Raw genomic sequence first — 25,986 nt, 5'->3', positions numbered from 1 at the left:
TAGACGAGCATTCAGAGTTAGAGACAGCAGGTACGGTAGAGGTAGCACGTCCGGTGAGCAGGTCAGGGTTCCTTAGCTGCAGGCAGAACAGTTGAAACTGGAGCAGCAGCACGACCAGGTGGACTGGGGACAACAAGGAGTTATCAGGCCAGGTAATGTTCCCAGGGCTCAGGTCCTCTGGGAGGGGATGGAGAGGGAGAGAGAGAGAATTAGAGGGAGCATACTTAAATTCACACAGGACACAGGATAAGACAGGAGAAATACTCCAGATATAACAAACTGACCCTAGCCCCCCGACACATAAACTACTGCAGCATAAATACTGGAGGCTGAGAGAGGAGTGGTCGAGAGACACTGTGGCCCCATCCGATGATACCCCCGGACAGGGCCAAACAGGCAGGATATAACCCCACCCACTTTGCCAAATCACAGCCCCCACACCACTAGAAGGATATATTCAAACCACCAACTCACTTCCCTGAGACAAGGCTGAGTATAGCCCACGAAGATCTCCCCCACGGCACGAACCCGGTGGGGGCGCCAAACATGGACATGAAGATCACGTCATTGACTCAACCCACACAAGTGACGCACACCTCCTAGGGACAGGATGGAAGAGCACCAGTAAGCCAGTGACTCAGCCCCCATTATAGGGTTAGAGGCAGAGAATCACGGTTGAGAGAGGGGAACCGGCCAGGCACAGACAGCAAGGGCGGTTCGTCGCTCCAGTGCCTTTCCGTTCCCCTTCACACCCCTGGGCCAGACTACACTCAATCCTAGGACCTACTGAAGAGATGAGTCTTCAATAAAGACTTAAAGGTCGAGACCGAATCTGCGTCTTTCACTTGGATAGGCAGACCATTCCATGAAAATGGAGCTCTATAGGAGAATCCCCTGCCTCCAGCTGTTTGCTTAGAAATACCAGGGACAATTAGGAGGCCTGCGTCTTGTGACCGTAGCATACGTGTAGGTATGTACGGCAGGACCAAATTGGAGAGATAGGTAGGAGCAAGCCCATGTAATGCTTTGTAGGTTAGCAGTAAAACCTTGAAATCAGCCCTGGCCTTAACAGGAAGCCAGTGTAGAGAGGCTAGCACTGGAGTAATATGATCACATTTTTGGGTTCTAGTCAAGATTCTAGCAGCCGTGTTTAGCATTAACTGAAGTTGATTTAGTGCTTTATCCTGGAAGCCGGAAAGTAGAGCATTGTTGTAGTCTAGTTTAGAAGTGACAAAAGCATGGATTAACCTTTCTTTAACTTTCCTGGCATATTTTGGACAGAATGTTTCTGATTTTTGCAATGTTACGAAGATGGGAAAAAAAGCTGTCCTTGAAATAGTCTTTATAATGTATGTTCGTCAAAGAGAGATCAGGGTCCAGAGTAACGCTGAGGTCCTTCACAGTTTTATTTGAGACGACTGTACAACCAAGATGAAAGGGTTCTCGGTAGAACCATTCATAGACGGTTCTAGGAAGAACCTTTAGATTATACAATTATTATTGGTACAATCCTTTATAGAGGGTTCTAGGCAGAACAGTTCATAAAGTTTTCTATGTAGAACCATATACAGGGGCTTCTTTGAAGAAGCCTACATAGCGGGTTCTACCCAGCATCCCTTGTTCTCCTATGGGGACAAACCGAAAAAATGGTTCTACTGTATGGTTGTATGGTTCTACTTAGCACATGTTTTTCTAAGTGTGTAGGATTGGCATTGCTTAGTTGAAATTAGATTTTATCTTGGAGAAATTAGGCTAATTGATTGCTACCAAATCAGTTCTCTATGTTTGATAAGTAGTATGAAACTGAGGCTTGAAGTATTGCTTCTCAATACTATGTAATGTATTCCCTGTGAATATGCTGATGTTTTTTCCACTGATCAGAGAAATTATGAATTGAAGTGAAGCATTATTTACCATAAAGTAGTGTAAAAGTACCAGGTTTTGACCACTAGACGTCACTGTTCCTGCTATACCGTCACACTCTTTTATCCATTCTGCTGGACTCTTGTGTTTATTAAATAGATCACAACATTTCCGTACCAACTTTGGGTAAAAAAAACTATAAGTCCAGAACTATAAGCACAAGGCAAAAAACAAAACACTTAGTATCTTATTTGAATGATGTTTGAATTACATAGTAACTCATTCGAACAACTTAGTATCCCATTTGAACGACTAAGTAGAACAACAAAACCATTCATTCACTGATTCCATCCATTGATATGATTATTAATTGATAGTTCTTTGATACCCTGGTGCAGGGATGTATTCACACCTGTTACGTCCTTTGTTGGAATGAGACCAAGGCGCAGCGTGGTAAGCGTACATCTTTCTTTATTTAGATGAACACCAAAAAAAAAAGATAAACGAACGTAACGTTCAGCAGGCTACACAGTAACTGTACAAAAACAGGATCCCACAAACTCCTAAGTATGATCCCCAATCAGAGACAACGATAGACAGCTGCCTCTGATTGGGAACCATACCCGGCCAACAAAGAAATAGAACACATAGATTTGCCCACCCAAGTCACATCCTGACCTAACCAAATAGAGAATTAAAAAAGGCTCCCATCTCGGTGGAGGCTCCGGTGCGGGGCGCAGACCCCGCTCCGCTTGAGGCTCCCCCCACTTCGGTGGCGCCTCTGTTGCGGGGATCGTCGCCGGGGACTCCGGACCGTAGATCGTTGTTGCACACTCCGGACTGTAGATCGTCGTCGCGGACTCCAGACTGTAGATCACTGCTGGATGAACCGAACCACCGATGGTCGCCGGAGGCTCCGGCACGGGAACCCTCGCTGGAGGCTCCTGACTGGGAGCCATCGCTGGAGGCTCTGGACCGTCGCTGGAGGCTCTGGACCGTCGCTGGAGCCTCTGGAGCGTCGCTGGGCCTCCGGACCAGAAATGATATGTAATAAAAAGTGAAAAGCTGAAATGTCTTCAGTCAATAAGTATTCACCCATTTTTTATTTCAAGCCTAAATATGTTCAGGAGTAAAAATGTGTTTAACAACTCACATAATAAGTTGCATTTGAAAAGACAGCTTGCAACACATTTGTTATTTCCAGCCTAAATAATTTCAGGAGTAAAAACGTGCTTAACAAGTCACATAATAAGTTGCATTTGAAAAGACAGCTTGTTTTGATTGCATTTTGTCCTGTGTTTAGGCTATACAAAACTGTTAAAATCCTGGATCTGTAGCAATTTTTTTGAAAAAGAACAAGAGCACTATCAGCATTGAAAGAGTCTGAAGTTGTGGAATATGCCAGTATAGTTCAGAGGTAATTCTTAATTATTTTAAACAACCTCCATGTGCAGTGTATATTATTTTTCATAAAGATGGAAAGACTTATGTTTGTTCAAAATCAAATCAAAGTCTATTGGATGTGTACACAGTTAAGCACATGGGTTCCCAAACTTTTTTGGCCTACGACCCCATTTTGATATCTGAAAATTCTTGCAACCCCAACCATGTGAAAAACTTATGTAATTAACTTCTTGCGTCGAGCCATCCCGGATCCGGGATCGTGACTACAGCCTCAAGACCATTACCATAACGCAACGTTAACTATTCATGAAAATCGCAAATGAAATGAAATTAATATGCTAGCTCTCAAGCTTAGCCTTTTGTTAACAACACTGTCATCTCAGATTTTCTAAATATACTTCTCAACCATATCAAAGCAGTATTGATAGCTAGCATAGCATTTAGCGTAGCATTTAGCGTTAGCATTCAGCAGGCAACATTTTCACAAAAACCAGAAAAGCATTCAAATAAAATAATTTACCTTTGAAGAACTTCAGATGTTTTCAATGAGGAGACTCTCAGTTAGATAGCAAATGTTCAGTTTTTCCTGAAAGATTATTTGTTTTGGACAAATCGCTCCGTTTTCTGCGTCACGTTTAGCTACGAAAAAACCTGTATCCAGGATTGTGTAAATCTATCCGCAAGCTCATTAGCATAACGCAACGTTAACTATTCATGAAAATCGCAAATGAAATGAAATAAATCTATTTGCTCTCAAGCTTAGCCTTTTGTTAACAACATTGTCATCTCAGATTTTCAAAATATGCTTCTCAACCATAGCAAAACAAGCATTTGTGTAACAGAATTGATAGCCTAGCATAGGATTATGCCTGGCATTCAGCATGCAACATTTTCACAAAAACCAGAAAAGCATTCAAATAAAATAATTTACCTTTGAAGAACTTCAGATGTTTTCAATGAGGAGACTCTCAGTTAGATAGCAAATGTTCAGTTTTTACAAAAATATTATTTTTGTTGACAAATCGCTCCGTTTTCTTCATCACGTTTGGGTAAGAAAAAAAATGAGAATTAAGTGGAACTGGGAACTCCCAGTTCCAGTTATTTTAAACACGGCATTAATGCTCACAGGGAGACGCCAGGCTATTCCCTTAGAGTCAGGAACCAAAACTCCTCTGTATTGACCTGTGAATGTCACATGAACAGTCACATGACTCCTCGATCAGCTGTTTGATTTCACTTACTGGCATGTCAACTGAGCCAGGATCACAGTCAAACAGATTGGGAAGTAGGTCCGAAAGTGCTCTTCCAAGCGTTGGAGGTGAGCAGTCATCACCAACTGATGCTGATTTCTGGTAGAAACATGCACAGCCGACGGAAGGGGGCATGGTACACTTTTGAAAGACTCTCTCTCCAATAAGAATTATTTCCTCTGAATCCACTGTGTCGGTCACTCATCTGTAGAATGTTTTTGTATTTCCCCTGCATGCTTGCGTTCAGTTCGTTCAGTTTCCAAAATATGTCTGTTACATACTGCAGGCAACGAGACACATTTTCTTTTCATGACACAGAAAGTCAACCGAGTTTTTACATCCATTGTGAATAACAACAGTTCCTCTCTCAATGTGAAAATTCTTTCCAACACTCCCCGTCGATAACCACCAATCCTCGTTGTGCAATAGAACATCGTCACACTCTGATCCCATATAACATAGTTTTGTGAACAGGTGTACACGCAGTGGATGTGGTTTTGATGTAGTTTACAATCGAAGTTACCTGCTGTTACCTGCTGCAGTATACACTGCGTATACCCTTGCCCTCAGAACAGCCTCAGTTCGTCGTGGCATAGACTATACAAGGTGTCGAAAGTGTTCCATAGGGGACACTGGCCCATGTTGAGCGTGAAAAACCCAGTAAAGTTGCAGTTCTTGACACAAACCGGTGCGCCTGGCACCTACTACCATACCCCGTTCAAAGGCACTTAAATATTTTGTCTTGCCCATTTACCCTCTGAATGGCACACATACATAATCCATGTCTCAATTGTCTCAAGGCTTAAAACCCCTCCTTTAAAACCTGTCTCCTCACCTTCATCCGCACTGAGTTAAGAAGTGACATCAATAAGGGGTCATAGCTTTCACCTGGAATCACCTGGTCAAGTCATGGAAAGAGTTCTTAAAGTTTTGGATACTCAGTGTATCTCTGTGCTCTGCTCTTTTGCCACCAATTGCTCTCGTTGTATCATACAATGCATCCATATGGCAGAGGGAGACACATTCATAAATAAAGTGCAGAGGCCTGCCCACCATCCCGCCATAGATGGAGCCCCATCTGTGTAAAATTCCACCATTTGATCCCATAAAATCTGTTTTCTTTTTGTCAGTATAGCCTCACAGCACACTGAACAGCCCTTGTGCCATTTCATGCACGGGAATCGTGAGACAGAACAATATGTCCTTGTAAATAGCATCCCCCAACATGTATAGCGAACAAAAGTAAATGCATGCGCATCTCGCCCCTCACAGTTTTTGAGTCATTCAATCAGAATTTTTTTCTTGATTGCTAGCAATAGCATACATTAGTAATTTAACAGTGTTATCTGACAAAGGTATTGATGTGAATTTCTGTGCCTCTGCCTCCCCACACATTGTTTTCACCATATCAGTTGCAGCCGGTAATATCAAAGTCTGCAATAGTGTGTAGTTTCATAGCATAGCTGGCCGAGCCATTTACTGTGAGTTGAGTTCAACGCTCAAGTGCGGCCTTTTCTTATGATTTAAGGGTGCTCTCTGGTTGAATTTTATCTTTGAATTTTTTTATCATTTTCATTTAGATTTTTTAAGGTTAACGACATTACTATGATTTTGAGATACAAAGACAATATTATAATATACAGTACCAGTCAAAAGTTTGGACACACCTACTCATTCCAGGGTTCTTCTTTATTTTTACTATTTTTCTACATTGTAGGATAATAGTGAAGACATCAGAAGTATGAAATAACACTCATGCAATCATGTACTAACCAAAAAAGTGTTAAACAAATCAAAATATATTTTATTTTTGAGATTCTTCAAACTAGCCACCCGTTGCCTTGATGACAGCTTTGCACACTCTTGGCATTCTCAATCCGCTTCATGAGGTAGTCACCTGGAATGCATTTCAAATAACAGGTGTGCCTAATGTGTGGAATTTCTTTCCTTCTTAATGCGTTTGAGCCAATCAGTTTTGTTGTGACAAGGTAGGGGTGGTATACAGAAGATAGCACTAGTTGGTAAACGACCAAGTCCATATCATGGCAAGAACTGCTCAAATAAGCAATGAGAAATGACAGTACAGTACTGGTACTGTATATTTTTTGGATATTTATTTGAATTTTTCTTCAGGATTTTGGAACTTCTCCCGCCACCCCATTTTCATATCAGGTGACTCCACATGGGGTCGCAACCCCTAGTTTGGGGACGGCTGGTTTAGCAGGTGGTATGGCGGGTGCAGCGAAATACTTATGTTACTAGCTGCTAACAATGCAGTAAAATGTCAAACAATTAACGTTTATATTATTGGGGGGGATTAACAACGGGGAGAATTTACACAATATCAACTTAGAATGATATGCACAGCTGCAGATATATTAAGCTGTGAGTAATGCTATGTCAAGAATCCAGAATCAATTAGATTATATTTCTCAGATCAAATTATATTTCAACAAAACATTGTTTCAGGAATGCTAATCGCATCTGTTACCAACTACAGAACAATCTGAGATGATGGGTGTCGACATCTTCTTGTGATTTTTGAGGTGGAACGGCCAGGTTGTGAAAGGGGGGCTGAATTTATGGGTTAAACCTCGGTTTCAATTCTCCTCATTAGGCAATGAGACTGATAACGAGATTTGGGTCTTGGAGGCGTGCTTTGATGTGGGTGTCTCTTGCGTGTTTGTGTTAGAACGTGGGAAGTGTTTGTGCTTTCACTCTGCCAAAACAGTACACAGGTACAGTCACTCACCCTTCTAGATAACTTTTTAAACAGTCAAACCAGGTCTTGTGTCTAAAAGTAGCCTGGACAAGCTAGCAAGCTAGCCAACTTCTTTCACCAATTAGCTTCAGCCGGCCAGTGTGCAACCGTAGTTGGACTTTAGTTGGACTTTGTATAGCCTATCTGTGCGGCTAGTTAGGGGCCATAAATAAATTACACAATGTAAATGGGACAATATTTTCATGTTACGCACTGGTTAGTTTTCAAATTAAATTCTTTCAATAATTGTATATGAATTTCTACAATTTATAGTTGGTTTGATATTTTTAAGTCATTGAAATTTTGAACTATTGACATTTTAAAATATTGTCCCATGTATGTTGTGTAATTTACTGATAGTGCCTAACTAGCCCCATAGGGATATCCAATGTGAAACCAAATTGACCATTACGATTGGGTAGCGTGCATCTGTGCTAATGATTACTTGGGTGCTGCCAGCTGTGGGCAGGATTTAAATAAATCCAATCCAAGGAAAACTGTTAGGGTACCCTTTTATCGTATATTTTTTTCCCTAATTATCTCGCAAATCTACGTTTTGGGTGAGTTTATGACCAAAATTATTTTATTTACACTTTGTAGTCAATTTTGACAATAGAATAAAAGTTTCCGACTTGTATCGATGCCACATAGACTTGCTTTTTTGGTTCAGTCGTCCTTTAAATGCAATGTGAATTCACTGTCACTGGTGATTTGAAATACAACAAAAATTGTATAGACAGTAAAAAACATGGTTGTGTTACAGAATGAAGACTTACAACCAAAGAAGGGGAAGTCTACGTTCTACAATCTGCAGTCTGCAGTTCCACCCCAGAGGGGTAATGTCTTCACCCAGGGGTCCATAGGAAACTGGAGATCCCCAGTGGAGACTGCCTACTCCAGCCAGGAGCCAGGGAGGGCCGGGGTAGTGCCACAGGGCTGGCTGCCCAGCTTGAGCGCTACATGGCTGGAGCAGCACACACCCAGAGCCGCCCAGTACCAGGAGCAGAGGTGGGACCCAAGGGGAAGCTCTACTATGTCAGCTATGCACACCCTGGTGGTCAGGTAGAACCTCAGACACAACTTGGTGGCAGTGGCTCCAAACCTCCAAGACCCAACATAGACAGGCTTCTTTTCAAGGCTGCGTCCAACCATCAGGTGCCCAAGGAGCAGCTCAGTACGGTGGATGGTAAAGGTCCTCTTTTTACCACAATGATTTGTGTTTGCTCTGTTTCTGTGTGCTTCTGTGAACTTCAGATTCATTTGTAGAGGATCCACGGCAACATTTTCAAAGTTCTTCTCATGCTATTTTATTCATTTAGAGGCAACCGTGCTTCTGTGAACTTCAAAATCCGATATAAATGTACAGTAGCCTACCTAAACCAAACCTCACTCCAGATGTACTTTCACATACAGCTTGTGTAAGAAAGGTTTAGAGGAGTTACTTTCAGCTATTCAATGTTATTTGCTGTAGTTCGTCTACACAAATGAGTACGGAAGCTGATCAATGTCTTAGCATGTTGACATGATATCTCTGCTGAAACGTACACTGCTTTCTTCCAAAGCTAAGCTAGATATATCGAGGTAAGCGTCTGGGTGGTAGACTTCTAATCACTGAAGTGCATTACCCCTCATATACCATTAGGAGTCCCTGTTCAGGCAGGAATCATTGCACTGTCTGAAGATTTAATTTCAATATAGCTCTCTGTTTAGGTTGATGGCATGACATTGATTCAAACATGCCATTTTACTATCAACATTGAAACATTGTCAAATAAAATATGTCTACTCAAGTATAACATTGGACATCATAAACCACCCAATATACCATATATTGAAAATAGGATGAAAAATATTTATGTTCTTCCTTTCCACCCTCTCCCACAGAGCGGTTCATCCTGAACGTGGTCAACCAGCTGGGGAGGCAGAGAGTGAACATGGACAGTCTGATGGGTAAAGACCTGAACCAGCTGGCAGACATAATCTCTGGTGCCCTGCAGGTGGTGGATGAGGAGGGGCCTGAGGCCAGAGCCAAGCCCAGGCTCGTGGGACACATACGGGACAGGCAGATGAAGAGAGAGCCACTGCATTCCACGGACCAGGATGAGGAGGACCAAGAGGACTTGTTGGAGCAAGATGCTATGCTTCAAGGTATGAAGGAAATAATCAATTAATTAATACTTTCCTGTCCCGTAGGGGAAATTTGTTTGGCAACTTTCCTGGGGTACATACTGTATAATAAATACATCACAAGTCATACAACACTGCCTGTGACAGTTACTCCACAATACTAACCTAAATGACAAGAGTGAAAAGAAGGAAGCCTGTACAGAATAAAAGTATTCCAAAACATGCATCCTCTTTGCAATAAGGCACTAAAGTAAAACTGCAAAGAAATGTACTTTATGTCCTGAATACAAATCCAACACAACACAGTACCACTGAGCATCACTTCTCATATGTTCAAGCATCACGGTATGGGTATGCTTGTCATCAGCAAGGACTAGGGAGTTATTGGGGGGATAAAAAGAAACAGAATAGAACTTAGCACAGGCAAAATCCTAGAGGAAAACTTAGTTCAGTCTTCTTTCCAACAGACACAGGTAGACAGATTCACCTTTCAGCAGGACAATAACCTAAAAAACAAAGCCAAATCTAAACTAGTTGCTCACCAAGACCACATTGAATGTTCCTGCGTGGCCTAGTTACAGTTTTGACTTAAATCAGCTTGAAAATGTATGGCAAGACTTGAAAATGGCTGTCTAGCAATGATCAACTCGACAGAGCATGAAGAATAAATAAAAAATATATGTGTAAATATTGTACAATCCAGGTGTGCAAAGCACTTCGAGATTTACCCAGAAAGACTCACAGCTGTATTCACTGCCAAAGTTGATTCTAACATGTATTGACTCAGGGGGTATGAATACTTATATTTCTGTATCCATTTTGTTTCTCACTTTGTCATTATGGGGTATTGTGTGTAGAAGGATGAACAAAAAAAATCTGTAGTTCATTTTGAATTGGGGCTGTAACACAACATCTGGAACAAGTCAAGGCGTATGAATACTTTCTGAAGGCACCGTGTGAGAAAAGAGACCAGAACGAGGAGCAGAAGCAGGTTGGTAGCTCCCCACTCCCCTCTTCTCTGCAAGCTTCAGTCAAGTCTATGGGCCGAATGTCCCCTTCCCTCCCGCAATTCAAAGACGTGCACACCTGTTTAAATCGCCATTTGTCCAAATGACCAGTGGTGAAAAGCCAACGCACACCAGAACAATTGTTGCTCGTATATGTTAAGTAGTCTGTACGCAAGAGATTATAGTCAGATGGACACAAAGGTAGACCTGCATTTATCACCAGGGTGAAAGTAAAGCAAAACCCTTTGTGGAAATGTTTTGGGTTGTTTGGTTATTAGCTGTAAAGCCTTTAGCCTTTAATAGTACTTTTCTCTCATTCTGATTGTTTACAGGGAAACAAATGGTGGATGCAGACTCTGAGCCTAATGACAAGGTAGGCCTAATTTACTATGTACTCTTAAACGGATACACTGGATTCAAAATAGCGACTTCATGTCCAAGCAAACACTTACCACAATGAAGTATACTACTGTTGCGAAAAAGTTTAAACAGGGGTTATTTTTATTTTTTATAGATATTCAATATGAAATGGACAAGAACGAAAACTAGTTTTACACTCACAAAGCTCTTAGAAAAGCCTTTTGAACATTTGCGAAAGGATATTTTCACAAGAATCTCTTTGAAACCCATAGTGAATAGATTGATATTCCTTGAGTTGAGAGCGGTAATTTACCTTCAAATGTCTTTCATTAGAGGTCTAGTTTTATATAGTCCTTTCATCAATAATTGGCAATTTGTGGAGAATTTGCAGAAACATCAAGTTGCTCTGATGTAAAAAAAAATAATAATAATACAAAAAAAAAAAAGTTTAACTTTCATTGGATTACTTCTAAAAACACTAAGACTTAATGGAAACACATCCTTTTTGTAATACTTAATGATGTAAAAGAAAGTTCTCTTTCTTATAAAGCAAAACCTTTGCAGTAAAATAGATAACAATTCCTGTGTTGCTATCGTAGAAATAGAATCACTAGAACAGGAATTCCCATTCAAGTCAATGGGTCTGTAATTGGTGGACCTGCATTATCCTACCACAGGACCCAATCTTAGTTAGTAAGCTCTTGGAGTACCTCAACATGGACCCCTTCAGTGATGCCCCTGATGCCGAGCTGGAGGTTGGTGATGCTGGTGGTGCTGCAGGCAACCCCTCCATTGAGGGCCAGAGAACAGTGGGTCTGGAGAACGTAAGGAGCAGGACCACACAGGGCCAAGTGCCTGTACCACACCCCTGGGAGGAGAGGAGCATGACCATGGGAGGAGAGGATGGAGCTCCAGACCAGCCAGATGATGGAACCTCAGACCAACCGGTGGATGTCCAGGGTTCTCACTCCCTGGTAGACTCTGAGGTGGAGAGGTGGATGTACGGTACCGAAGCTCCTTCTCCTCCGGTGGCTGAGACGGACCTCCTGGCAGAAGAACCACAGGGGAGAAATCTCCTAGCAGAACCACAGAAGAAGGACATGCGACTCCAGGAGGAGGTGGTACATATGGGAGTCAAAGCTTACTCAAAGTCACCGCAAGGGAAAGACCACCACAGCGACATTGGCTACATCATTACAGACACAGAGTGAGTATGGTGAAGATTATACTTGCTGCTATTTACCAAATATACTGTATGTATTTATACTCTCACTTCACATTGACCAGTTATCTCCAAACACTGTCTTTTCCTGTTTCTCTATTCACCTTATTAGTTTTGATTGTGGGAATACTGTGGACAGTACAGATGTTACGAATCCCTTTTGGCCCGACAGTCTAGGGGGGATGGTAATGAGACCCGTAACATAACTCATGCAAATTATTATTGTGACAAAGTAAAAGTGTGCACGAAATAACCACGACAACAGAAATCTACCGTCAAACTCTAGGTTTATTTATAAACACACGGTAATGGGGGGAGCAGGAAAAGGGGCTGAGCTGGACCCAAGGAAAGAAACAATAAATATACAAAAACACCCCTAAGCTAGACTAGCCTACTTTAACAGCTAACTAACTAACCAAAAATACAGTGGGTGGTCCGCCCAGTTCTACCTAGTGTATTTAACAAAGTTCACCTACGGGTAGTGTATGCCCATGGGCGACTTGTCTTGGTTTCCCCTTTTCCTACCAGCAAACAAACAAACACCATAACCCAAAAACAATACTCACAGGTGATGACAAAGTGCTATGGAGGTGCTTTAAACAAAAGAGAGGTTTAAGACGCAAAGTGAGAGTGAAACACAGAGACATACAGACATGGCATTTACAGAGAGATTGAGCTGAGCTGAGCTGAGCTTTAGAACAAACAAATGATGGGGTTTTTAAACCATGGGGAAGGAACTGTGATAGGTCAGGAAATAGGAGGAGGTGTGTCTTCTGATTGATGATTGATTGTTGACTGATTGGGGAGTGATGATTTTCATCTGTGAGGGGAGAAGGAGAGAAAAGAAACACACACACACACAGGATACACACACACACAGGAAAACTGTATCCGTAACAACAGACCATACATCTTTCAAAACAACCCTGATATATACAGATGTTCTCTTTTTGTAGGGAACTATAGCTGGAAATCCTTGGTGGTGCACTTGAGCACAATAGTTGTGATGATAAGTCCCTAGGTGTGGGTATTACCACGCTGTATTACAGCGTTAATGATGATATGGCCTCAGCAAGGTCACAGGAGTCAGTCAAACTCACTCTGCTTTCGGCTCAGCCTCACACCGCAAGATACGTTTCTATCGACTGTGTTATCGCCTGTGGCTCTTTCTCAAATCCCTTTAATGGCCGTTATCAGGCAGAGTGTCAGAGCACTGTCCTTCACCTGTTCAACAGCACCGCCGCTCACTGTCTTGGGGGGGCGCTCGCCACCGGCCATCCGGGCTTGATGGGCCATATTTTCGACACCACACACACACACACACACACACACACACACACACACACACACACACACACACACACACCGCACCAGGGGAGACGAAAGGAACAGGTCACCTTCCACCCAGACTTTTCCTCTCTCTTCTTACTCCTCCTTCTCTTCCTGCATCCCCAGCCCGGTGTTGCTGTAGCTAGCAGGTGCCTGCCTGCCGTGGTTTCCAGAGTTTGCTGCAGACATGATGATTGCACAGTTGTTATCCCTACCTCCTTCCCCACCCGCAGTGGGGCCAGGCTAACCTGCTTATCTGACAGCTCCTGACATTGGGAGAGAGAGCGAGAGAGAGACCCAAGGGAAAAGTGCTAGCATCTACAAACAAGTTGCTCCTTGAGCTCTCCAGTTGTTATAATTACCACGGAGGTGACCGAACGTGTCTTGAATCACTTGGTTGAATCTTTAACATTCAAAAAAGCTCTCGAAAGAGGAATAAAAAGAGAACCTCACTTTCTTAAAGGTAGAGTAGCCAAGCGTCTCATATACAGTGCATTCGGAAAGTATTCAGACCCCTTGACTTTTTCCACATTTATGTTACATTACAGCCTTGTTTTAAAATGGATTTAAAGTATTTTTCCCCTCGTCAATCTACACGTAATACCCCATAATGACAACCTTATTTACGTAAGTATTCAGACCCTTTGCTATGAGACTAGAAATTGAGCTCCGGTGCATCCTGTTTTCATTGATCATCCTTGAGATGTTTCGACAACTTGGGAGTCCACCGGTGGTAAATTCAATTGATTGGACATGATTTGGAAAGGCACACACCTATCTGAGGTCCCACAAACCAAGCCATGAGGTTGAAGGAATTAGAGGTTTGAGACAGGATTGTGTCGAGCCACAGATATGGGGATGGGTACCAAAACATTTCTGCAGCATTGAAAGTCCTCGAGAACACAGTGGCCTCCATCATTCTTAAATGCAAGAAGTTTGGAACCACCCAGACTCTTCCTAGAGCTGGCCGCCGGGCCAAACTGAGCAATCGGGGGAGAAAGGCCTTGGTCAGGGAGGTAACCAAGAACCCAATGGTCACTCTGACAGAGCTCCAGAGTTCTTCTGTGAAGATGGGAGAACCTTCCATCTCTGCAGCACTCCACCAATCAGGCCTTTATGGTAGAGTGGCCATATGGAAGCCACTCATCAGTAAAAGGCACATGAAAGCCCGCTTGAAGATAATCCGACCATGAGAAACAAGGTTCTCTGGTCTGATGAAACTCGTTGACCTGAATGCCAAGTGTCATGTTTGGAGGAAACCTGGCACCATCCCTACGGGGAAGCATGGTGGTGGCAGCATCATGCTGTGGGGATGTTTTTCAGCGGCAGGGACTGGGAGACTAGTCAGGAATGAGGGAAAGATGAATGGAGCAAAGTACAGGGAGTTCCTTGATGAAAACCTGCTCCACAGCACTCAGGACCTCCAACTGGGGCGAAGGTTCATCTTCCAACAGGACTACGACTCGAAGCACACAGTCAAGACAATGCTGGAGTAGCTTCGGGACAAGTTTTTGAAAGTCCTTGAGTGGTCCTGCCAGAGCCCGCACTTGATCCCGATCGAAAATCTCTGGAGAGACTTGAAAATAGATGTGCAGCGACGCTCTCCATCCAACCTGACAGAGCTTGAGAGCATCTGCAGAAAATAATTAGAGAAACTCCCCAAATACAGGTGTGCCAAGCTTGTAGCGTCATACCCAAGAAGTCTCAAGGCTGTAATCACTGCCAAATGTGCTTCAACAATGTACTGAGTAAAGGGTCTTAATACTTGTGTGTAGATTTATGAGGGGGAACAAAACGATTTAATATTTTTTTGAATAATGCTGCAACGTAACAAAATGTGGAAAAAGTCAAGGGGTCTGAATAAATTCTGAATGCACTGTAGATGCAATCCGATATTAGAGGATGTTATAATTATGTGCAAACAGGCCAGCATACTACACTCTTAGAAAGATGCTGTCTTGAACTTAAAAGGGTTCTTTGTCTCTCTATAGGAGAATCCTTTGAAGAACCCTTATTGGTTCCAGGTAGAACCCTTTTGGTTCCAGTTAGAACTCTTGAGTTCCATGTAGAACCATTTCCACAGCGGGTTCTACATGGATTCCAAAATAGTTTGACCTGGAACCAAAAAGGGTTCTCCTATGGGGAGAATACCTGAGGATGCACACCAGTTTACATTTACAATTTTGTCTATTGTTATTGGTTGGCAGTTTTGGGAAAAGTACAAAATGTTCATACTTGAGTCATTTTCTATTAAGGTATCTTTACTTTTACTCAAGTAAAAGTCACCCAGTAAAATTCTACTTGAGTAAAAGTCTAAAAGTATTTTGTTTTAAATATACTTACATATCAAAAGTAAATGGAATTGCTAAAATATACTCAAGTATTAAAAGTATAAATCATTTCAAATTCCTTATTTTAAGCAAACCAGACGGAACAATGTTTTATTTGTTTTGTTTTGTTATAGATGGATAGCCAGGAGCACACTTCAACACTCAGACATAACTTACAAACAAAGCAGTGTTGTTTAGTGAGTCCACCAGATCAGAGGCAGTAGGGATGACCAGGGATGTTCTCTTAATAAGTGCATGAATTGGACCATTTTCCTGTCAAAATGTAACGAGTACTTTTGGGTGTCAGGGAAAAGGTATGGAGTAAAAAGTACATTTATTTCCTTTGGGAATGTAGTAAAGTAAAAGTTGGCAAAATAGAAATAGAAAAGTAAAGCACAGATACCACAAACTACTTAAGTAGTACTTTAAAGTATTTTACACCACTGTTGGTTGGTCTCTTTTACCCCAATATTCAAATCAAATCAAATCAAATTTATTTATATAGCCCTTCGTACATCAGCTGATATCTCAAAGTGCTGTACAGAAACCCAGCCTAAAACCCTAAACAGCAAACAATGCAGGTGTAAAAGCACGGTGGCTAGGAAAAACTCCCTAGAAAGGCCAAAACCTAGGAAGAAACCTAGAGAGGAACCGGGCTATGTGGGGTGGCCAGTCCTCTTCTGGCTGTGCCGGGTAGAGATTATAACAGAACATGACCAAGATGTTCAAATGTTCAGCATGGTCAATGACAGAACAGTTGAAACTGGATCAGATGGACTCAAAGGAGCCATCATGTCAGGTAGTCCTGGGACATGGTCCTAGGGCTCAGAACAGTTGAAACTGTGGGGTGGCCAGTCCTCTTCTGGCTGTGCCGGCAGAACAAGATGTTCAAATGTTCAGACCAGCATGGACTGAAACTGGAGCAGGAGCATGGCCAGGTGGACTGGGGACAGTCCTCATGTCAGGTAGTCCTGGGACATGGTCCTAGGGCCCAGGCCAGTTGAAACTGGAGCAGCAGCATGGCCAGGTGGACTGGGGACAGCAAGGAGTCATCATGTCAGGTAGTCCTGGGGCATGGTTCTAGGGCTCAGGTCCATCCTGAGACAAGGCCGAGTATAGCCCACAAAGATCTCCGACACGGTACAACCCAAGGGGTTGCACTGTATATTGGCTTAGTCTTCCAATATTCCTTTAAAGGAAAAACATATGACAAAACAGGGTACGTACAGTACATGATATATTTTGCAGCCTACATACAGTACCTACATACCTTCATACAGTATGTCATCTTTCACCCCAACGATCTTCATATAGCCCTGTCATTTCCTGGGTTCAGAGCATCCTCTGTCTACGTCCCAAATGGCATTCTATTTCCTGTACAGTATACTTATTTTGACCAGGGCCCTTAGGGAGAATCCATGGGCCCTGGTCAAGAGTAGTGTAGTATGTAGGGAATAGGGTGCCATGTGGGACATAGACGCTGTTTCCTTGGGCGATTTCCTCTCTGAGTGAGAGAGCAGCCACTGGACTGAGCTCAGATGGAGTATGGCTTTATCAAAGAGCCATTACACTTTCACACATCCATTCCATTTTCACATTATTATGCATCTAAGTGTGTGTGTGTGTGTGTGTGTGTGTGTGTGTGTGTGTGTGTGTGTGTGTGTGTGTGTGTGTGTGTGTGTGTGTGTGTGTGTGTGTGTGTGTGTGTGTGTGTGTGTGTGTGTGTGTGTGTGTGTGTGTGTGTGTGTGTGTGTGTGTGTGTGTGTGTGTGTGTGTGTGTGACGCACGTCCATATGATACAGCCATTACACCTCACGCCGGTTCCATTTGCACCTTATTGTTTGTCTCATTGCTGGAAAATGCAGGTGATTTGCCAAGCCTGAAGAGGCACCTGATCCCTATTCCCCTGGTGCAAGGCAGTGTGTGTGTGTGTGTGTGTGTCCGTGCATGTGTCCATGCGTGCACATCTATACAGTGTGTGTGTGCAAGCTTGTGTGTCTGTGTCTAATAATTGCTATTTTATGTACATGTCAATGAGATGCGGAAACCCAGTCATGCTAATTTACAGGGCTGGTTGTTGCTGGTTCTGTGGCTGGTTGGTTGTATACTAAAATGAAGGAATATTATCTTTGATAACATGCTCTCTCTTTCTGTCCTCCCAGCTCCCTCACATCTGACCAGGGCTTGGACCTGATGGAACGTCTGGGTCGGAGGGTCAACCTCCACTTGACCGACCTTCTCCACCTCTCGTATGTATTACAGGACACACACACACACGCGCACATGCACTAAAGCACACATAAGGCTGTGATGTTCTTGGAATTTGAGGTTACGGTAATTGGCCAGGCCAATGTACACGGAAACCCACATAGCCAGGTTGGAGAGGATTGGCACGTTGTCCATTTTACACAATATTAGAGCATTATAGGCCTCAGAGCCAGAACAACCTTGTCGACTGCTGTTGAATAATAATGAATAGTCAGACGCATCCAACCTTTATTTTTAAGGAAACAGATTTATTTATCTCCTAGCAAGCAATGAAACGTGTATTGTATAAAAGAAAACCCCCTCATCAAATGTTTTTTTTACTGAAGTCCCATAGCCTATGGCGCTCTGCACTCCCGTGCATCTCGCATATTAGCTGCTTGAGCATCAAAGGAAAGTTGTAAATAGGAGCTGATGTAGAAAGATGCATAGATAATAGATTTTAGACTGTTATAATTAGAATTTAGTTTTATAATAATTTCCCACTATTAGGTTTATCTAAATTTAACTAAAGTTATGAAACCCATACCTGTCAGTTTTACAAGTTCTTCAATTACCATCACAGCCCTATGCACACACACAGCTTGTGTTTTTGTTGTTGATGAGTGGGACTGGAAGGTATTGTCGACATAACAGTCTAAACCAGGGATGTCAAACTCCTCCCTTGTACTTGATTGATCAATAAAGGCCATTGATTGGATAGGAACTCCCCTCATCTGGTTGTCTAGGTCTTTAAACTAGCAATCTGCAGTTTAAACAATAACAAAGCGGCCACTCCACCACTTTGATGGACAGCTCAGTGATGGGCCTGGAGAAATGTAACCACTCTCAAATTCATAGAGGGAGTTATGGGTCAAAGGACTGACCAGCCATGAGATCTAAATGATAGTTTTAACCATGTTTTAAAGCTGTGTTTGTTTACAGTGACATTGTTTACATCCATTGGAGTGAGACAAGGTTATATTTTGGTTTCTGATGGTGTAAGACGGATTCACTGAGCTCATGAGTAGAGGTCGACCGATTAATCGGAATGGCCGATTTAATTAGGGCCAATTTCAAGTTTTCATAACAATCGGAAATCAGTATTTTTGGACACCGATTTGGACTTTTTTTGGGGTTCTTTGCGTGTTTTTTCCACCTTTATTTAACTAGGCAAGTCAGTTAAGAACACATTCTTATTTTCCATGACGGCCTAGTAACGATGAGTTAACTGCCTTGTTCAGGGGCAGAACGACAGATTTTTACCTTGTCAGCTCGGCTATTCAATCCTGCAACCTTACGGTTAACTCGTCCAATGCTCTAACCACCTGCTTTACATTGCACTCCACGAGGAGCCTGCCTGTTATGCGAATGCAGTAAGAAACCAAGGTAAGTTGCTAGCAAACATTAAACTTATCTTATAAAAAACAATAAATAAATCAATCATAATCACTAGTTAACTACACATGGTTGACGATATTACTATTTTATCTAGCGTGTTCCGCTTTGCATATAATCGATGCGGTGCACAGTCGCGAAAAAGGACTGTCGTTGCTCCAACGTGTACCTAACCATAAACATTCATGCCTTTCTTAAAATCAATACACAAGTATATATTTTTAAACCTGCATATTTAATTAATATTGCCTGCTAACATGAATTTCATTTAACTAGGGAAAATGTGTCACTTCTCTTGTAACAGAGTCAGGGTATATGCAGCAGTTTGGGCCGCCTGGCTCATTGTGAACTGTGTGAAGACTATTTCTTCCTAACAAAGACAGCCAACTTTGCAAAACGGGGGATGATATAACAAAAGCGCATTTGAGAAAAAAGCACAGTCGTTGCATGACTGTACCAAACTATAAACATCAATGCCTATCTTAAAATCAACACACAGAAGTATATATTTTTAAACCTGCATATTTAGCTAAAAGAAATCCAGGTTAGCAGGCAATATTAACCAGGTGAAATTGTGTCACTTCTCTTGTGTTCTCTTGCGTTCATTGCATATATATGTATGCAACAGTTTGGGCCGCCTGGCTCGTTGCGAACTAATTTGCCAGAATTTTACGTAATTATGACAAAACATTGTGTGCAATGTAACAGTAATATTTAGACTTAGGGATGCCACCCGTTAGATAAAATACCGAACGGTTCCGTATTTCACTGAAAGAATAAACATTTTGTTTTCGAGATTATAGTTTCCAGATTCGACCATATTAATGACCTGCGGCTCTTATTTCTGTGTGTTATTATGTTATAATTAAGTCTATGATTTAATATTTGATAGAGCAGTCTGACTGAGCGATGGTAGGCACCAGCAGGCTCGTAAGCATTCATTCAAACAGCACTTTCGTGCGTTGTGCCAGCAGCTCTTCGCAATGCTTCAAGCATTGCGCTGTTTATGACTTCAAGCCTATCAACTCCCGAGATTAGGCAGTTTAACCGATGTGCAATGGCTAGCTAGTTAGCGGGGTGTGCGATAATAGCTTTTCAAATGTCACTCGCTCTGAGACTTGGAGTAGTTGTTCCCCTTGCTCTGCAATGGCCGCAGCTTTTGTGGAGCGATGGGTAACGCTGCATCGAGGGTGGCTGTTGTCGTTGTGTTCCTGGTTCGAGCCCAGGTAGGAGCGAGGAGAGGGACGGAAGCTATACTGTTACACTGGTAATACTAAAGTGCCTATAAGAACATCCAATAGTCAAAGGTATATGAAATACAAATTGTATAGAGAGAAACAGTCCTATAATAACTACAACCTAAAAACTTCTTACCTGGGAATATTGAAGACTCATGTTAAAAGGAACCACCAGCTTTCATATGTTCTCATGTTCTGAGGAAGGAACTGAAACTTTAGCTTTCTTACATAGCACATATTGCACTTTTACTTTCTTCCCCAACACTTTTTTTTTGCATGATTTAAACCAAATTGAACATGTTTCATTATTTATTTGAGGCTAAATTGATTTTATTGATGTATTATATCAAATTAAAATAAGTGTCATTAAGTATTGTTGTAATTGTCATTATTACAAATAAAATAAAATAAATGAATCGGCCGATTAATTGGTATTGGCTTTTTTTGCGTCCTCCAATAATCGGTATCGGCTTTGAAAAATCATAATTGGTCGACCTCTACTCATGAGGCATTCATAAGTTATATTCTTCTAGAACCAATGGCTATATATAATTACTTCAATGCCCAAAAATGGATGGAGCAACTGTAGATTGCTGCATATTGAAAGGAAGTCCCAAAGACCAGCAGACACACAGCCCTCCACGAATTAAGTTTGAAACCCTTGGTCTAAACTAAAAGACTATTTATAATTCAGAAAAGGAAGACGTTTTTTGTGATGTTAAAAAAAAACTCCAATGTGAGCCTAGGGAACAGATTAAAGGTTGTCCAGCACTCCAGAAACACTAAGTACTGTGTGTGTGGAGCTGCCCCTGCAGTGCAGTAGCAGAGTGTGTAGGCGTTTGTTGTTATTCTGACCTTTGTGTGTTTGACTTCCTCTGGGGAGAGAAATCAGCTCTAATTACCTCCACATATAGAATGCGTCCTAAATGGCACCCTATTCACTATATAGGATCCGTAGGGTTCTGGTCAAAAGTAGTGCACTATATAGGGAATAGTGCCATTTGGGACATAACATATTCTGATGTCTCTATTGGATTCACACCGCTGCATTGTTGTTGTCGATGACTCTAAACACATTTAAAAAACAGTCATGTTTCCTAACAATATGCTCTTTGTTGTGAAAAGACTTGAGAAACACACGCAAGTACATAAGCTTGCGCACACACACACACAGAATCCCACTGCAGAGAGATAGCAGTGTTCATGTATTAATGACATGGTGGACTATCCTTGAACCCAGCTAGATTCTCATGGTAGTTCTATGGATATGCTGCTGGAAGCAGACCATGTAGGAGGCAGACGAGGCCTGTAAAAAATCAAGTCTGACAATCCTTTCAAGCCCCTACACCAGGGGAGGGGATGTCTGGGTGCTTCTCATACAACACTATTATATGCTTAGATGCCAGAGGTGCAAACAGTAGGCTTTGTTTCTATGGATGCCTACTGCTATTTAGGTGCTTAGTTACATTATTTTGGAGGTAAATATGACAAATGATCATTGTGGTCCTATGTGGCTCAGTTGGTAGAGCATGGTGCTTCCATTGCCAATAATCATGGGTTTGATTCCTGCTCGGGCCACCCATTTGAAAAATTCACGCTGCGGCCACCCATATGAAAAATGTATGCTCGCATGACTGTAAGTTGCTTTGGATAAACGAGGCTGCTTAATGGCATACAGTATGTTATTTTTGTGTAACATACTTGATTTTAGTGATAGGACAAACTAGGCAAACCCACCAAATGAGATTTTAACCAACAAAACAGTTTCAACCACAAGTCATTCGAAATTGCTCAACTAACTTGTCAATTGCTCATGAGGGATGAGCGCTATGAGTCATGCATCTCTGTCCAGACCGGCTCTATTATGCCGCACCGAGCTGATAGCTTAGCGCCTACGTAGTCTGTTCCAGTAGACCAATATACAGAGATACAGATGCCTGCTAATGTATCTTTTGTCTGCCCTGTTTTTCCCTGCTTTTGGACTAAATGCGCTGTGCTTGAAGCGTATTTATGGAGTAATGATGGCCGTCTGTTCGCGGATGACGCGAGCCGGAGCTCATTGTGTTTCTCTCCAGTATGCTCAGCAGGTGAGACTATGAAAGCACCCATCTCGATGTGAACAAACTGTCTGCTAGTATGGGTCAGAACACACTGACACCCTGACTGTATCCCAAATGGCACCATATTCCCTACATAGTGCATAGGGCTCCAGTCAAAAGCAGTGCACTGGGTCGTTCCACCAATTCTGTGCCTTTTTGATAAGTGTAACTTTGTCCAAAAACACGTTCATCTAATTTGGACATTCTGTCATAAAGAGAACATGTTCGACTTCATAAACACATTTTCCCATCTCAAGAGGTTAAATTAAAAAAGAAACACTACAGTAAGTGCCTATTAAGTGCCAAATAAAATTAAAGTGTTGATTGTAATAGAGATTATGATTTCATTTGAAATCAGACATAAATGCCCTTGTGACAGGGGGAATGGAAGCTTGTTGTGTGCAACAGGGAGGGGCAATTGAATAAAAGCTTCACATTAAACGCCCACAACAGAAGAAATATACTTTTTCTAGCTGAAAGTCAATGGCCAGAGGTTACCCATGATGTTGCACAACGACTTAAGTCAATAAGTCCTAGTTTTAATCAAAGTATGATCTAGTTGGCCTTGAAGTGACAAATCCGAACTGTCATTTTGTGCAAATCCATATGAATGCGTTGTCTTTTCCTATGATATGACAAATTATTTTCAGCCTACGCTTTGATTCAGGGCTGGTAACATTTATTTTAATGTTACCACCCCATTGCATTGTTTCTTAATCAGAAACAGCAAAAAAGTTATTCCTCTTTGAAGGGCCAAATAGCCTTGATAATTTGTACATTTTCACTTTTTTTTCTCTAGCTAGTCTCTATACAAAATACATATCTAACCAGTTTATAAATGGTATAATTGCATAACATGATAGCATTTGGCCTGCCCCTGTCGCCCCAAGATAAATGTTTTTGACCCCTAAAGACTTGCTTCACTCCACGCTCCACTGTTTTGATTGGTGTAGCGACAGCTAGAAACCTCAAGTGTCTAGCCAGAAATTCAAGGAACTGATCAGACCACACGTCCGCATGTTGATTTTGTCCACCCACACCAGACACGATCAGGACACCCAGGTTAGAGTATCAAAACGGAACTCTCAACCAACTATGTTAATTGGGGACAAGTCGTATAGCATTAAAACATTTATGGCAATTTAGATAGCTAGCTTGCTGTTGCTAGCTAATGTCCTGGGATATAAACATTGGGTTGTTATTTTACCGGAAATGCACAAGGTCCTCTGCTCCGACAATTAATCCACAGATAAAAAGGGAAACAAGAGTTTGTTTCTAGTAATCTCTCCTCCTTCACGTTTATTCTTCTTCTTTGGACTGACCAACTTTAAGGTGCATTTCCACCAATTGGACTGGAGTGTGGACCTCAGTTAATCTTTCAATCACCCACGTGTGTATTTGCTCCTAAAAACCAAAAAGGAGATGGGAGAGGCGGGACTTGCAGCGCATCAAGCGTCACAAATATAACCAAGTTCTATTTTAGCACGTGGCTGACTTGACTTTGCAGTGCCAAAGCCTGCCAGCAGCTTACCTATCAAAGTTTGCAACGTGTCCATTACAATGTTGAAAAACACATATCAGCAATCTTTCAATAGTTATCCATATAACAGGAACTTCGTCTAAGTCTTTCTAACTAGATTTGTAGCCACAATTTTTCCTTAAATCAATGCTTATGACAAATCCAGAACCAACCAAAGGGCCACTGAAAACATTAGCTGTATAAGGTTAGCTAGCTAGTTACACTGACAGCTGTCAGTGCTCTCTATTTGTTCATGTTTATGAACTCCACATGGAAATTCCCACACCCAATAAGTAGCTTTGTCATTCTTCAGAGGTGGAACCTAAACGTGCATTTCCTTTCTCGGACAGGAAATTAGGTTGAAGGTGTGGCGTCAACTTCCTCTGGGGGGTACTTAAAACAAATTCTACAACAGTTGACGTGTTATGCTGGTCCCGCTCAGTTTTCCACCACAAAACACCATAAAAAGGTAGAACCAGCTCACCTGCTTTTACACTATGATTTGACAATAGGAGGCACGTGGGTTTCAAGTTTGGGGAAGCTAATGTTCACCATAAAAATGCACCTTTTTATAATAAAGCATTCGATGCTTCATCACATTTGCAGACTTCCTGTATGTAAGAGCCTACTATTGGTAATGTGATGAGTAGATTCGATAATCATAATTTATAATATAACTCGATTACTGTTCACAAAAAAATACAGTTCAATGCATGGCTGGCCTAGGCTGTCCTAGGATAAGGCCTAGGATGTATCAGATACGTACTTCTTTCTTTGCACAGGAAACATTTAGCCTTTTCTAAACACATGTCATGCAATTATACTACACGTTATATGACTGGAGACATTTTCAGAATCTTTTGTAATACGACAAATTGCAGGTTAGCCTACTCTGCTGACACTGACAAACAGGCGTTGTCTGATCCATATAATAGGCCTACGAGAAGGGGAGACGGCAATAGAATACGATGCCCATCTAAACTGCAGGAGGAAATTATTGTCCAAAAACAAATTTACCATTTACCCAACAATTCTAAATAGTAAGTATGTGCAGTGCACTCACCGGGGGTGCCAATAAGATAGGCTGTACTGTTGTTAGCTCAATTAAGTTGAGAATTTTGATAAATTAAAATACAGATTTGAGTATTTCCTTTCCAAACTATGTTTTCCCACGACTGTATTTTGAAATATTACGATATGCCTACGTGGGGCATCACTACTTTTCACTGACAGTCACAACTCAACAATCATATACAATGTATTTGGTATTTGTCTAGTGCACTGCCCAAATTGCGTGCGCTGTCTTTACTTCCGACAGAAGGTTTTCACCAACAACGAATGAGGCAGGAGAAGTTCCTCCCCAATTCATTTTCAACGAGGGCACGCAGAGAAATGTGCAGGGGATTGTGGGAAGGTGAGCAGTGAGAATCCTGCTTGCGGAGCGGTAGAGAAAGTTCTGCAACTGTCGGCAAAGCGATTTTAAAACGATCCAGAACTTTTTTTTTAAAGAAGCTAATATTCCTCTGGCCAAATCATGCTTTAGTAGACTATTTTGAATGATTGTATTTATTTATGTATAGACAAGTGTAGGCTAATTAGGCTATATAATTTTGGCAATTTAATTCAACTTACTTTAGGCAATGCTTCCCCTAGACTTATGGATGCACTGCCTATGGATTTGACGATTTAAAGGTTTAATGTTTAAAGGAATAGTTCCACCACATTTAAACAAGTTCAGTTCACGTAACAGGGTTGACCTTACAATGAAATAAATAATAATCACATTAAATAAATCATTCTTCAGAAATGACTTTGTCCAAGCAGCAAAATGACTA

At 41.7% G+C, this 25,986-nt stretch overlaps 1 protein-coding gene across 1 annotated transcript in view; it reads left to right on the top strand.

The window, feature by feature from the left end:
- The window catches only part of ptprn2 (protein tyrosine phosphatase receptor type N2), a 289,171-nt gene that overhangs the window by 69,497 nt on the left and 193,688 nt on the right, over positions 1–25,986 (top strand). The window contains 6 exon segments of the mRNA XM_046356247.1: positions 8,042–8,285; positions 8,288–8,464; positions 9,163–9,426; positions 10,745–10,785; positions 11,450–11,979; positions 17,816–17,902. Coding sequence (XP_046212203.1) covers positions 8,042–8,285; positions 8,288–8,464; positions 9,163–9,426; positions 10,745–10,785; positions 11,450–11,979; positions 17,816–17,902 — 1,343 coding nt within the window.

Source organism: Oncorhynchus gorbuscha, linkage group LG07 (genome assembly GCF_021184085.1).
Source record: "Oncorhynchus gorbuscha isolate QuinsamMale2020 ecotype Even-year linkage group LG07, OgorEven_v1.0, whole genome shotgun sequence".
NCBI lineage: Eukaryota > Metazoa > Chordata > Actinopteri > Salmoniformes > Salmonidae > Oncorhynchus > Oncorhynchus gorbuscha.
Note: the sequence above shows the minus strand (reverse complement) of the source record. Positions and strands in the feature narration are given on the sequence as shown.